This window comes from Carassius gibelio, chromosome A6 (genome assembly GCF_023724105.1).
Source record: "Carassius gibelio isolate Cgi1373 ecotype wild population from Czech Republic chromosome A6, carGib1.2-hapl.c, whole genome shotgun sequence".
Classification (NCBI taxonomy): Eukaryota; Metazoa; Chordata; class Actinopteri; order Cypriniformes; family Cyprinidae; genus Carassius; species Carassius gibelio.
This window is the reverse complement of record NC_068376.1, coordinates 24,514,759-24,529,506: the sequence shown is the minus strand read 5'-3', so window position 1 is coordinate 24,529,506 and position 14,748 is coordinate 24,514,759. Positions and strand designations below refer to the sequence as shown.

General features: G+C 36.5%; 1 protein-coding gene across 1 annotated transcript; it reads left to right on the top strand.

Annotated features, from left to right (window-relative positions):
* Nucleotides 1–2,351: 2,351 nt before the first annotated feature.
* Nucleotides 2,352–12,720, top strand: LOC128015841 (leucine-rich repeat neuronal protein 1-like). Its single transcript, XM_052600031.1, has 2 exons — nucleotides 2,352–2,987; nucleotides 9,511–12,720. The coding sequence occupies exon 2, from the start codon at nucleotides 9,769–9,771 to the stop codon at nucleotides 11,920–11,922; it is 2,154 nt and encodes a 717-aa protein (XP_052455991.1). The 5' UTR covers nucleotides 2,352–2,987; nucleotides 9,511–9,768; the 3' UTR covers nucleotides 11,923–12,720.
* The last annotated feature ends 2,028 nt before the right edge of the window (nucleotides 12,721–14,748 follow it).

Sequence of the window (14,748 nt, the reverse complement as noted above, 5' to 3'; positions counted from 1 at the left end):
ATTTAAACAGATTCACACTCAACCCATTTTTTTCCTTTACTCACTCCCATTAAGAGGCATGTAAACCCTTCAGCAATGAACTTTAAACAAACCTGCACTGCAGCAGATTCTCAATTGCAACTGTGTTCTGTGGAAATATTAAAGGGGTATTATGCTTTTTCACCTTTTTAAATTTTAATCCATGTGTAGTGTGTATGTTTGGGCATAAAAAAAAGATCTACACAGTTACAAATCTCAAAGTCCACTCCAAACAGAGATATTTTGTTTTTTAAAAAATCCCTTTGCAAGAATTACAAGAAAACAACTCGTTTGGACTACAGCATTGTTTTCCGGGGTACTGTTATGTCACAAAGCAGCCAATTAGAAATTAAAATGATTCGTGCCTACAGAAATTCAAGTGGTTGAGGGGTGGGGAGGGGTTTGAGGTTGTGGTTAGAACGCTTGGTTGAGTGACGACGAAGAAGTGCTGCTGCAGAGTAAGTGCATCATAGAAAATGAAGAAGAAGCATAAAGTTTTCACGAAAAAATGCTGTTTTTTTTTCATAAACAGCTGACAGTATAATAATCGACAATGATGCAATCTGCAGAATTTACACTTAAATTATGAGACTAGTATAAATTCAAGTGTATAACAGTTTCACTGCAATTCATGTTATAATGTTAGAATTAAAGATCAATAAACATTGCACTTATCTGTACACATTAAATCCACTTATTTTTCAGCAGTTGTTGACATCGTATCTAAAACGTAATTAAGACAACAACAATAACGTTACCACTCTAATATGTCTTACAATATCCATGCATGCAAAGGTTCTGCGCGATTCTCTTCAGTATTCTCAGGTTCTGAATCCGGCTCAAATTGATTTGGTAATATTGACACAATCCTTAACTACTGGAGCAGATGGAACCTCTCGTCTGTTAACCTCTGTCAGTGATTATTTTGACTTATGTCTGTTCTAGAGACATGTTCAAACTTTTTGATAAAGCTCTAATTGGTTTTCTTTTGGAAATATGTTTCATTTATGACTGTAAATGCACAAAATCGAAATCGCAAAATTGATCATGTGTCCATATCACACAGCCCTGTTTGCATATGCACTTTTTATATTAGAACGCAAATATGTGTGATGAGAATCATTTAGCAGAAGGAAAAACTGTGTAAATCTTAGCGTTCTACTGAGTCTTGTTTTATCAATTTATAAAAATGCAGACTTATGTTTTAAGAGGCAGATATTCATGCATGAAAAAAAAACTGTTCCTATAATGTTCTAAGATTAAGGTTTAGTTATGGGTGCATGTGTTTGATCTTCACCATCTTATCACAATGCAAATCTAGCCAATGCTCATCTAGCTTTTACCTGCCAGCTAAGGCCTCAAAGGCAACAGTGACCTCAAAAAGTTTCCCTGTGTTTTCTGCACCCAACCACCCACACACAAACACTGACAGCACTCCATCTGTCTGTATCTCTCAATGGGGATAAAGCATACCATGGGGGAGGCAATGCAGAAGCTGTATTCTCTGCTTGCCTCCAGTTTTCCACTTATATGTGAAGGTGACTCAGAAAAGGCACCTACGCATTCATCTAGCGGTATAAACTCATTGACCCTCCGGGTAAATGTTGTATCTAAATACAGTGGAGATCAGAAAATGTTCAGTCAAGCGTGCCTTCTAATCAAGTTGTAACATTTTTTTAGCAACACTATAAAATAAGGTCACATTAATTAATGCATTAACTAACAATAACTAACAATGAGCAATGCATTTGTTATTTTTTAAGTATTTTTTCTTTGTTTACTTTTGATTGTATTAATGTATTAGTAAATGAACTAAAATACACAGGTGCTTAAGAAGTATTTTTTATTGTTAATTCTTGTTATTGTGTTAAAAATTAATTTTACTGTAAAGTGTTACCTTTTGTGTGTGTGTGTGTGTGTGTGTACTTTTGCACGTGTTCGTCCAGAGATCACCCATTTTCCAAATGTATATATATTTACAGCCTTTCAAAAGTTGGAAATTAATAATTATATTTTTCCTCTTATCAAGTGTGTGCTTTATGCCAGCAGAATAATTAACAGGCAAATAAATTAGCTCTAAAATGCATTTTCATTTACCACGTATCTCCCGAGATTTTTTTATGTATTTTAGCACAATATGTAGATCAAAAAGTTTTATAACACCTATTCTCCATAAACACACAAACACACACACACATTTAACTGCCATTTTTTTACATGTTTTCGATTTTTAAGCAATTAGCCAAGACATTGCACAATGATGGATGGATTAGGAAGAACTTTCCTCTTAGCGAGGCACCGAACAAAGGAACATTGTCTCGTTGTAAGTCTTTGGTGAGCGGGACACCATGCAGGATCCTCCATCAGTAGTACGTCAAACAGGAGGAGGGAGTCAGTGGAAGACGTTCTCATAAGAATATCACCTCCTTGGCATTTCAGCTTCCACGCCCCGCGTTATCCCCACCGTGCTCCCCCAGTGCCCGCCTTTGTTCGCATCACAACAATCCCACAACAGATGGTGCTCTGCTTGGGAATCGAGTGTCAGCCACCGGCTAGCAACCAATCGCCTGCTCGCGAATCAGCTGACTCGCCTGGACAGCGCCAGGTGCTGTCATCTAATTTTCCTTGGCGACGCTGCACGGGCTCCACAGTAACAAGGAGACACGGCGGATGGGAGCCAGTCAGCGGATTCCCGTTGCAAGGATCCATGCAAAACCTGACCATGCGTTTGACGAAGGTTGCACATGAATATTCGCGGAGTGGATGTAAAGAAACAATGCCACTATAAAGCAGTTCAATATATGGAACTTATGAGCGACCTGATGGTATTTATTATCTATGGATTTTCTTTCCTTGCTCATTCGCAAGAATATAGATACCGTTTCTAGAAACTGAAAGTACATGAAGCAGTCGGAGCGGAGGGAGGACTTCAATGCCATTTGGAGCGTACAGGCTGGCAAACCAAAGAGGTATGTTCAGATAGATTTTGAAGCATCCATATACATAGCCATTCTCTTTATGCACAAGCATCTATGCATGTTAAACCAGAACCATGAGCAAATAAACAGGTTCCATCATGCAGTGCAATATTTAAAAAAAAAAAAAAACAGTAGCCACATGCAAAACCTTTGTCTGTAAGAATGAGCTGTGGTTTTAAAGTAACTCATCCAAAAATGTGTTTCCTTCAGCTAAAATGAAAAGAGATGATATCTATACTGCTTAGGTTTTGAGACTTCTCTTCTGGATTAGGTGTATGGCAAGCCGTTTTAACATGTATTCCTTTTAACAACTAAAATATTAATAAATATTATATAATAAAATGTAACTAACATAATAATAATTCTAATATGTTTATAAGTACTACTTTTTTATAAACGGTTCTTTTATAAATATTACTATAATAAACAGTGTTTTAGTTGTAAAAATAATTAAGCAGCAATCTAGTAGTAAGGTTATCTTTTTCAGTTTTAATAGATACTAGTAGGATACTTATTTAGGTGCTAGAAACTTTCACAAATAGTCAATATTTTTTTCCTAATAGGAAATCGTCCATAAATAGAATTCAGTTACCAAAATTTTGCAGACTGGTACCACCAATGGATTAATTAGCCTACTTGTTACTGTTTGGATAGCTGACTAGTAGCATATTAATAAGTACTGTTGTGTAGAGAAAAACATTAGTATTAGTATTAGTATTATTAAAAAAAAGGAATAATGTTCAACTGGCCTGCCATACGGCGTGATTTACTGCACTTAATTGCAGGGACGCATCAGCTTTTGCGCTTGAAATGTTCAAGGGCAAAACGTGTGTGATTTTTTTTATTTATGATTTGTTTATGAGTTCACATATAATGTTGTATTTATCAGAACAATTGCCTGGTAAAAGGTAATGCTACAACATATGTTTGTCTATAAGGAGTAAGCAGAATTTGATAGCAGCGGGCGACCTTTTAAACCTTTATATCAGACTGGAATGCATGCAATGATAAAACATTAACTAAACGCTTGAAGCATTTGTTTGAAATATCAGTTTTGCTTCTAATTCTATTTGATCATGCCATTTGAATGAATTAAATTCTTCACAGTCACAGTCATGTTTGTTATATTTAGACTCATGTGAGTGATTTTACACTGTAATTGTGGCAGAATCGAGTCCAAACGTTGATCAGATCCCGTTACTTCTGGCTTACCGCAGGCACGCGCATTAGGTCTGGTTGGCAATACAGAAATGTGATTTGCATCTCAATGTCCAGGCACTCCAGCAGATGTTCCGTTGCTTACTCATTCGAAAAAAAGAAGCCACAACTTCCCTAGGAAAGACAATAAACACGGGAAGACGTCTTTTAGTCAGGGAAGGATGTATAATGAGGTTTGAGGAGGGGGTTTGTATTGTCCCTTGTTGCAGCTGTTGCGTCTGTTGCGGAAGTTGTTTTCTGGCATTTGAAGAGAAGCGTCCTCATGAGCAACAACAAGGTAAAGAAAATGCCGGGCATATGTTAATGAATTTGTCTCTTTCTTTCTCTCTCACTTTTTTTTTTTTTTTTTTTTTGTCAGTCCAAAACACTAGAATTACTGTGGTTTACCATGATATTAGACATTAAACAAACACTTAAGGTGTCTGGAGCTGTAAGAGGCCTGTTGTGTTTTTCCGGTAAATGTACATTTCATGAATTTATCAGTCTGTTGGGATTGGAAGTAACAGTGGCCAGTGTTATGGTGAAAAGAACCAAGCAGCTGTTTGACTAATTCTGTAACCACAATCTGGTTAAGAATCACTCTGACAAAGTATCTGTTTGGACAGGTGAAGGAGAAAAATTTTTTTTTTCTTACTGCTCTTATATATGCATGAATTTTAAAAAATCTATTTTGTAAATTTGTGAAATTACTAATTAAATTTTATGAACAATGCATTTTTTTTAAAAAGTTACGTATTTAGATTATTCATTTTAAACAACATTTGTAATATATTTGCAGTTCCAAGGATACAACATTTTAGCCTATTTATTTATTCATTGCACATATTGCGGTAAATCTCACAGCATCTGTACAGGAAGATTCAACAATGATTCTAGATGCTATTTTATATATTGAAGATTTTATTTATAGAGATTTCAGTATATAGAGAATTTTTTGATATTGAGAGTTTTAGATATTCCAAATTCTGGAATCCATTGGGTTATGTTTATAAGTGCAAATGATTTGAAACACACAGTGCTGAATAGAATTGAAACGGGACTTTGGGGTTTCTCTTGCAGTTACTTCTCAGCACTCATCCTTGTGCAGAGACACAAAGGACTCCATTTGATCAGCAATCAATGTTTTCATACCATTTGCAATAGTCCCCATCTCTACAGCACTCTGCCGCTCATGTCATTACCCCACAGTTCAACCCTGGGCAATGCTATGATTCACCATGCAATTAATAATACTCCTCAGATTAAGAGTTGGCAAGTGTAGACAGTCTTGAATGTTGGACGTGAAAAGATCTGCTCTCTTGGCCTTTTGCAAAGCCTTTTTGATCCAAGAATAAAATTAATTACCATTAATTTCTCACTCCCTTTCTGTGAAGGTTTTTAGGAAGTGAGCCCCTTGAGAAGATTAGCAGAGAAAAGACTGGATTTAGAGAAAAGATGGTCATTTTTGGAGATGTCGTTGTAAGCCATTTTAGCAGGCCTTTTGGGTTTCTCCACTTGTTTATTTGGACTTACGTATTGTATGCTGGAAATGTATTTCCAGTGTTTCCTCTGCCTTCACAGAAAGTTGTGTGCATAAGGTTAGAAAAGCAAATACAATTTCCTGGAAATGTATTTTCAGGATATTTTAAGACCCATAGTCTGTGAGAAAAACAATCAGCCCTGTTCATATCTGTAGCATCAACTTTTTTTATTTTTATTTTTCTGTTGCTGATCATATATGGCTTGATGAATGACAGAATCAAATCATGACCAACAAATGACGTGTTCTAATGTTTGTGTTGTTTGTGTCGGGCTTAAATATACTAAATACTCTTATTTCTTATACAAGCATAACCCCATTAGTGTTATTAGTTAAATATAGATTTTCTGGGAGATTTAAAAACTGCACTTTACTGTGCTGAAATTAAGATTTTGAAAGTGTAATGAGGTTGCTTATTTAGGAGATAGTTTTAATGCATCTTCATTGGGTTTTTTTAACAGTCATTTTGGACATTTCATTGACTGTCTAGCATGTTTATAATATAGTTTAAAATGTGTGGCATCTAAACAAAGAGCTACTCAGGATCACTCTCAAAACTTGGTTAAGTTCTAAGTGTACTATTCAAATAAACTTGCAGGCTTCAAGTGCATATTTTCCTTAAACTTGAAATAATAACCTGTCAGACACTGGCAGTATTTTGACCCATAGATCAGATGTGTCTTCAAAACAGAGGTCTTCACTCTCTGCAGAGAACAGATCTGCATCTGTCGGTGATCTGAAATGGCAGGTGTTTCAAATAGGCTCTCATTGAATTTCACAGCTGTCATTTGTTATCTAAGACTAGGGGAAGTTCAGAATGACGGGCTGCGGGAAGCAAGCTGGTTGCAGAAGTTTATCTAATGAGGTTGGAATGGCATAAATAGCCATTAATTTGCCCGGAGATTTGGATATTAATCTTGTCCACTTATACAGTAAAGATGGAATATTTATGAGTATCATCAGGGTGTCCTAATTGTGTGGTCTTTAGGCAAATGGTATTGTGACAAATATGTTTGTTACATCATATTTCTTCCATTCATAATTGCAGCCTGTGCACAGTTTTTCCTATACCAATATTGAAATGTAAAAATAGTAATTCTCAGTTTGTATTAACCTTCTAATGAGGTTTTCATTTTTTAACATCATTAAAATAATAACCAATACCTTCATTCATGAGTCCATAGTTTAAAGAAAAAAGGTAAATCCCCTGACCAATCTTAGGCTTTTTTGAACTCTAAAACTCTGTGCGTCAACTAATTTTGTTTGGTAACTTTGCTGCTAAAAGATCAATAGAATGCTCACAACAGACTTAATGAAACTGAAGTGATGTCTCTGAACTACAGACAAACAACTAGGCCTTAATCTAAAAACAGAGAGCTGAAATTGTGGCTTAATTTTAAGCCACAGTATACAGTCTTAAATGAAATTGTGATCTCTGGATTACTTTATCCTACTAACTGGAAAGGTTTTGGCCTCCACTTGGGTAAATACTGCTATTAAGAGCTGAATCTGAGATTGACCTCAATATTAGTAAAAATGAAACATAATTCATTTGAAAATGGCAGAATATAATTATTTACTCATTTTAAACAATGGAAAATTCTGTAAGAGTAGCAGCTTAACAGTTCACATGAAAGTGAAAATTCTGTCATCACTACCCACTCTAAATACAATACAAATCACTGGAATCCAAACTTGTTTTGGACCCCATTGAATTATATGTTATATGGGAAAAACATTATTAAATATATCTTCTGTTGTAATGCAGAAAATTGTCAAACAGGCATGGTTGGTTAAAATGATGACATTATTTTTATTTTGGGTGAGCTATCCCTTTCAGACATAATGCAAATTGAATGCCATGGATCCAGCAAAGATCATGTTCTGGTAAAAATTCTTAGTTAATTAGTTGCTATTCCTGGAAAATGATGGAACACTTTAGTCAATTTTCTTTTTCATCTGCCCCTCTTTAAATTTTACAGATAAGTTTAATCTTCATCTTAATGACCTTATTAAGATATTTCACATCATGTGATATATTACAGCCTAGATAATTCGATAATGTAATATTTTAATCATTGTATCATTTTCCTTGTTCAAACCTGTGAGATAAATGGACTGAAACCTCCCACTGACTGATGTTTTCAATGTTAAAATAGTTATTTACCAAAGTCACCCCTTAAAATATTTTATTGATTTGACTCCCATCTTTACTAGTTTAGTGGCATTTTCAATGTCATTCTGTATTTCTTTACGAAACACTTTAAGAATGGTGCTGATAACCTGGTCCCATCTGTGTACTGCACACTTTTGTGAAAATTGCAGAGACTCACAGTTACAGTCAGCTCTCATTCTAAATTGCCCTGATACTCCTTTGGGCACAGAGGAGAGATCAGGCCTCTTATTGATTTCCACTTTCACATTAAAGGACTTATTTACACCAGCTGTACCGTGTTTCCGCCATTCATTTTCTTGGGAGTATGAGGCGTAAAATTGTTCAAGCTGGCCAAGCTTGTATTTGTTTGTTGATTCACCTTCACAAGAGACTCCAAAGCCCAGAAGTGAATATATTGCTGAAGTTAAATTGCAATAAGTAATCTGCATATCATGTTGGTAGACTTTTTTCAAATCTTATGTTTTCAGGATGAGTGCAGTTGAGTTGTTTTGAATCTTGCTGTTAAGAAACATTAACAAGGATGAGCAACTTTTGTGGAGGAGTATCTGTTCTTAATGTAGGTGGTATTTGGCATGGACTAAATCCCTCTCGCTTGCTGTTTGTATGATTGAGTCAGCATTAGCACCATATGGGATACCAGATGCCCCGTTCACTGCTCTGTCAAAGATACAATAACATGCCACCTTTGTGTGCCTTCAGCTTCCGATAGAAGCTGAATTTCCTTGGTTATTTCATTTCAAACTTCAAAACCCTTTCTGGTGTTAAATAGTCCTCAGTAATGTAGGACAACACTGAGTATGCAGAATAAAGTCAAGCTTACCTGATTTGATATGATTGATTTGATATGGTTTGCATTTGTGTAATATCTTATCTTTATGTTTTTTGTTTTACATAATTGCTGCAAAGAGAGGTAATAGTGTATTTAATTAATGCTGTAGTTAGATGGAAAACCATTTTGAATCAGAGTATGGTTATATCTTGAAAGAAAAGATTATAAATAAATGTACAAAGACATTTCTTCACCTCACAAATGTTCAGTCTTTGTTTACAATAGCTATTGTTTGATCACCTGAGGAATAATATTTCCTTCCTTTCCTTCCTTTGGTCACCATTTCTTTCCTCTTTGATCCACCTCTTCAAGCATGTCAGACTGCAGTAAACAAAAGCCTGTGAATCTGGTCGTCACATTATCATTATATTCGTATACTGGTTTAATGTATTGGGAACAAGGATATCTAACAATTATGAAACTTAATATAGGTGTTTGTAATGTGACAAATCTATAGCCAACTCCTTTCATATTTCTTATGCATAATGCAAATCTCATTTTGAATGTAGTAAACATTTATTTAAGTTTTATCGTAATGAACTGGAAGATTTTTAGGGGGGGAAATCTGCCAGTGTAATTAAATTAATCTTGTTTCAATAATTTTTGGATATTTTACCTGGAAAATACTTGAATATTTAAGTTTTTTTATTATTATCATTGTAATTATTTTGCTTTCATTTTATATCTCTTACATCTTTATTAGAATATGCTTGCATGTCATGGGATTTTAATTATTGCAATAAGCTTTTCTCTGTTTGTTTGTTTTTTCTAGGCCAACTCCCCAGTCCAAGGTTCATGCTGTAAGAAAGTGTCAAACCTGTGAAGAAGTTTCAAACCTATATGAGCCCATGGGAACTACGCCCTTTTAAATCTTTTGGAAGCTCTTTTGACTCTGCTTTTTTACAAGCTGTCAGAGGGATAAAAGGGTTATTCTGCAACACTTCTATTGAATGAGAATCTCACCTAACAATCTTTTTGGCGCTATTGGAATTCCAGCTCAGATCTGAGAAGATAAACACTTACAGTCAGAATGGCAAGAGGGACTTTCTTTTTTGTTTTGCAGGGCCAGATTTGTTTCTTCCTGCTTCTGGCTTCACTTGGCCTCTCTTCAGTTCAGAGTACAGAATGTCCGCCGCTTTGTGTGTGCGAGATCCGGCCTTGGTTCACACCCCAGTCCACTTACAGAGAAGCAACTACTGTTGATTGCAATGACCTTCACCTTACACACATCCCTGGGAACCTTTCAGCTGACACGCAGGTGTTACTTCTGCAAAGTAACTACATTGCCAGAACTAGTGAGGAACTGGAGCAGTTATTGAATCTCACAGAACTTGACCTGTCCCAGAACAACTTCAGCAACATCCAGGATATTGGCTTGACCAACATGTCACAACTCACAACGCTTCACCTGGAAGAGAACCAAATAGTCGAGATGCCTGACTTCAGTTTGCAAGATCTCACCAATCTACAGGAGCTGTACATTAATCACAATCAGATCAGCTCCATTGCACCCAATGCCTTCGCCGGATTGCGTAACCTTCTGAGACTCCACCTGAACTCCAACAGACTCAAGGCCATTGACAGTCACTGGTTTGAATCAACCCCCAACCTGGAGATCCTGATGATTGGGGAAAATCCTGTGGTCGGCATCCTGGATTTGAACTTCAAACCTCTCACCAACTTGAGAAGTCTGGTCCTGGCAGGAATGGAGCTCACTGATATCCCAGGCAATGCATTCATTGGACTAGACAACCTAGAGAGTCTCTCCTTCTATGATAATAAACTAGTTTGGGTGCCACAGACTGCTCTGCAGAAGCTTCCAAACCTGAAATTTCTGGATTTGAACAAGAATCCAATACATAAAATTCAAGAGGGTGACTTTAAGAACATGCTGAGGCTGAAAGAACTTGGCATTAACAACATGGGAGAACTTGTGTCCATTGATCGCTTTGCCCTGGATAACCTCCCAGAGCTGACTAAACTCGAAGCCACAAACAACCCCAAGCTTTCCTACGTTAGCCGTTTAGCATTCCGTGACTTGCCATCACTTGAAAGTCTAATGCTCAATAACAACGCTCTAAACTCCCTCTACCAAGCAACGACAAATTCCCTGCCAAACCTGAGGGAGATCAGTATCCATAGCAACCCGCTGCGCTGCGACTGTGTAATTCAGTGGATGAGCTCAAGCAAGACAAACATTCGATTTATGGAGCCTCTTTCCATGTTCTGCGCAATGCCACTTGAGGTTAGAGGTCAGCGTGTGAGAGACGTACTTACTGGTGAATCTAAAGGCCAGTGTCTGCCAATGATTTCTCATGACACATTCCCCAATCATCTCAACCTTGATATTGGGATGACAGTAGATCTGGACTGTCGTGCTATGGCTGAGCCTGAACCAGAAATATACTGGGTGACCCCATCTGGTAACAAAGTCATGATGGATACAGTATCCGATAAATATCAACTTAACAGTGCAGGAACTCTGCGCATATACCACATTCAGGTGGACGACTCTGGCCACTACACCTGTGTGGCTCAGAATACAGAAGGAGCGGACACTCGGGTGACCACCATTCGAGTCAACGGGACTCTTCTGGATAGCACCCAGCTTATGAAGATCTACGTGAAACACACAGAGTCCCACTCAATTTTAGTGTCCTGGAAAGTGAACTCCAATGTCATGATGTCCAATCTGAAGTGGTCATCTGCCACCATGAAAATTGACAACCCTCACATCACCTATACGGCTAAAGTTCCTGTAGATGTTCATGAGTACAACCTCACACACCTTCAGCCAGCCACTGAGTATGAGGTCTGTCTCTCAGTCTCCAATATCCACCAGCAGACCCAGAAGTCATGCGTTAATGTCACAACCAAGCATGCTATGTTTGCGGTGGAGATCTCTGAGCAAGGCACCAATACAGCTCTGGCGGCAGTCATGGGCACAATACTGGCCATCATCTGTCTGGGCTCAATTACTGTATACATTGCAAAGAGATGGAAGAGGAAGAACTACCACCACTCCTTAAAGAAGTACATGCAGAAAACCTCCTCCATCCCCCTAAATGAACTCTATCCTCCCCTCATTAACTTATGGGAGGCAGACAGTGAAAAGGACAAGGACGGTTCTTCAGACACTAAGCCAACGCAGGTGGACACAACAAGAAGTTATTACATGTGGTGAAGCTTGCCAGACATTTTTTCTTCTTTAGAGCACAAAGACACATCTTTGCTTATTTGTGCTTAACAAAGACATGGATTTCCTTTTTTATGCTTTGCTTACTGCAAGCATCTATTCAGACTGATATCTCTGACTTTTTATTAGAGTGTATTGCCTTTTCCTCTTCTCTGACTTTCAATATGGCAGCTTTGTTTAGCTTCCGAGATATGTTAGTAGCTGTGCTTTTTCTTTTTGTTCATTATATTTTGATAGCACAGCATAGATAATGTAAAGGATTGACTTTGGGTCGATTGATGCTGTAGCACTGTATCTGATCCGATATTGGTATGTATTTGGCAGTATTCATAGAGATTGCATTGTTTCTTTCTCTCTTTCATAAGACAGTTTAACTGTTGTGCACTGAAAAATATTAACAAATTTGTCTTTGGACTCCAATGTAAGCTGACAAGGTGAGTTTAGACTTGATAGACTGTCTATTGAAAAACGTTAGCAATTGTTCTGTAATGTTGTATCAACTATAATTTGAACATTTTGGATTTTCGCAAAAGTAATTTTTGATTTAGAAGTTAACTTTGCAGATTGAAGAATTGTAAACCAGCAATAGAAATGTGAGTGTTAAACAATTAGTTAGTAGAAAAATGCTTTTTCTTTTTTAATTACTCAGATTCCTCTTTTTTAATTGGGTAGAATCTGTTAATCACTTAATTTTGTTGTAATTTAGTACACATGCAAAATATGTTGCATATTACAGTGCAAACAAAAATAAATTACAGTTTTGTTGAGATATTTTTTATACAATGATTTTCAAGTCGAGTGTCATTATTCTAGTTACATATTCTGTCTCCCCCAATCTCTCCCCCTTCTTTCTACGTAAATGAGTGACTTATTTTAGTCATGGTTTAATAGTTTTAGCAATACAAATACAAAATACCTCCATTACCAATACCCAATAATGATAGGATCAAGAAATACAGTTACAAATTATGATTTGCCTGTCGTCTCTCTTCCTTCAGTTACTGACACCAAGCCCAAAGTACCCATTAAATGACCTGTAATTTTGGGATGCTAATTTAATCCAATGCTAATTGTGTGTGTGTTACTTTATTGGTATTTTATGTGCAAGGTTTCTGGACACATGTTGGAGTATAGAGCCAGAAAATCTTTGAAGAAAATAGTAAGTGAAGCAAAACCAAAAAAAGGTTGTGATTAGGGGTAATGTGGATAATTAACCAGTCTCCATTGGCACACGCAGCGCAGCATGTTCAGATTGGTTTAAATCAGCCAAATGCTAGGTCTCTTGCTAACATCAAACATTCAGAGGCATAACTATATGAATTAACCTAAGGAGAGTCAAAAATCCCCAAAATTCCTGAAAACAACATTAAAGGGGTATATTGAGCCTCTGAAACATTGCAGGTCCACTGCTTGATTGCCTCTTTGCCATTCAGAAGACCACCGATGGGAAAATTATGACTGCACCCATTCATTTTAATACTTGTCTTTGTCTGAGAGAATACTTATATTGGTTTGTCTTATGCTACTTATATCTCATGTCAAGATGACTAGTAAAATGTTGCATGTTTGCATCATATTTGCTCAGATAAGCACATAGCTAAAATGTCTACATTTCATATACAGCATTTTAGGAATACATAATATTATTGACATCTCTGATCTGAAAAATTTGAAAAATGCTAGAATTAAAAAGAACATTTGTAAGATTGAGTATGTCTTAGGAAGTGAATATTTCTTAAGTCAGGACAAAAACAAAAAACAAAAAAAACAATCACAATCGGGCCTTTAGATTAGAAACTGATACATTTAATTTGATGTACTAAAAAATTTAATATTTGGGATGGGAAATCCCATCTTTTATCTGTATCTCTGACTGAGAAGGCAATTGCCAGTAAAATCTTAAATCAGACACTTACTTTTAGTGTCAAGGATCCTTAGTGCATACAGTATATTGTATCACATTTAAGCACAAATTAACTCTCTATACAAAACCTTAGTATGATAGAATAGCTTATAACACTGGTCCCTGGAAAAAAATGCTTGATTCTGATTGGCCACTCGTGGTATCCAGCGATAATTGCCTTTAGCATACCCTCTTCCGGGCAACTGAAATTGGCTCTACTTCTATGTCTCTTGTTTCACACCATTGACTCACACTCTCTTTTACAGTCTCAATTAACGACTGTAGTGAAATTTACCTCATTTGACTTCTGTATTAATATAAGCCTATTATTGTAGTGGTTTTCTTTTTGAAAGCACAGTTGGTTTGTACACACTGTACTAGACTTTTCTTTTTTAGTGAAATTATAGAATAATTTCAACTCATATATATTAAATATCCACAGTTATGCAATAAGCTAAATAATGTACAGTCAGCTTGTCATTATTTCAGATGGTTGGTTGCATTTAACAGAAATTAAGGAAAATACTATATCAATCATTCAAATAGAAGAGTCAATGCATGTCTTACAGTTTCTCATAAATGTGACCAAAGAAACTTTTATCAACAATTACCTCTTCATTTCATCTCAGAGAGAAAATTACATCTTTCTAATTAAGCTCTTTTGCCTCTTAAGGGACCTATACAGACTTTCATCGTCCAAGACTGAAAGATTGCTAGAGACTCAATAAGGTGAGCCAGGTAAAAAGGACTCCGAGGAATAATTAAGAATCACCAACACACAGAGCTAAGGATTTGCCAAAGAATTAAACTGGAGGAGGTTCCTTCTAGGGCTGTTCAGGTATTTAATTGCTTTCTGTCAGCTACCCCTGACATCATGCCAAGTGCTCTCATACTGACAGGATCTAATGCAA

Bases quoted from the DNA above. Each gene is read 5' to 3' on its own strand.
- LOC128015841 (XM_052600031.1), top strand. From the start codon at position 9,769: ATGGCAAGAGGGACTTTCTTTTTTGTTTTGCAGGGCCAGATTTGTTTC.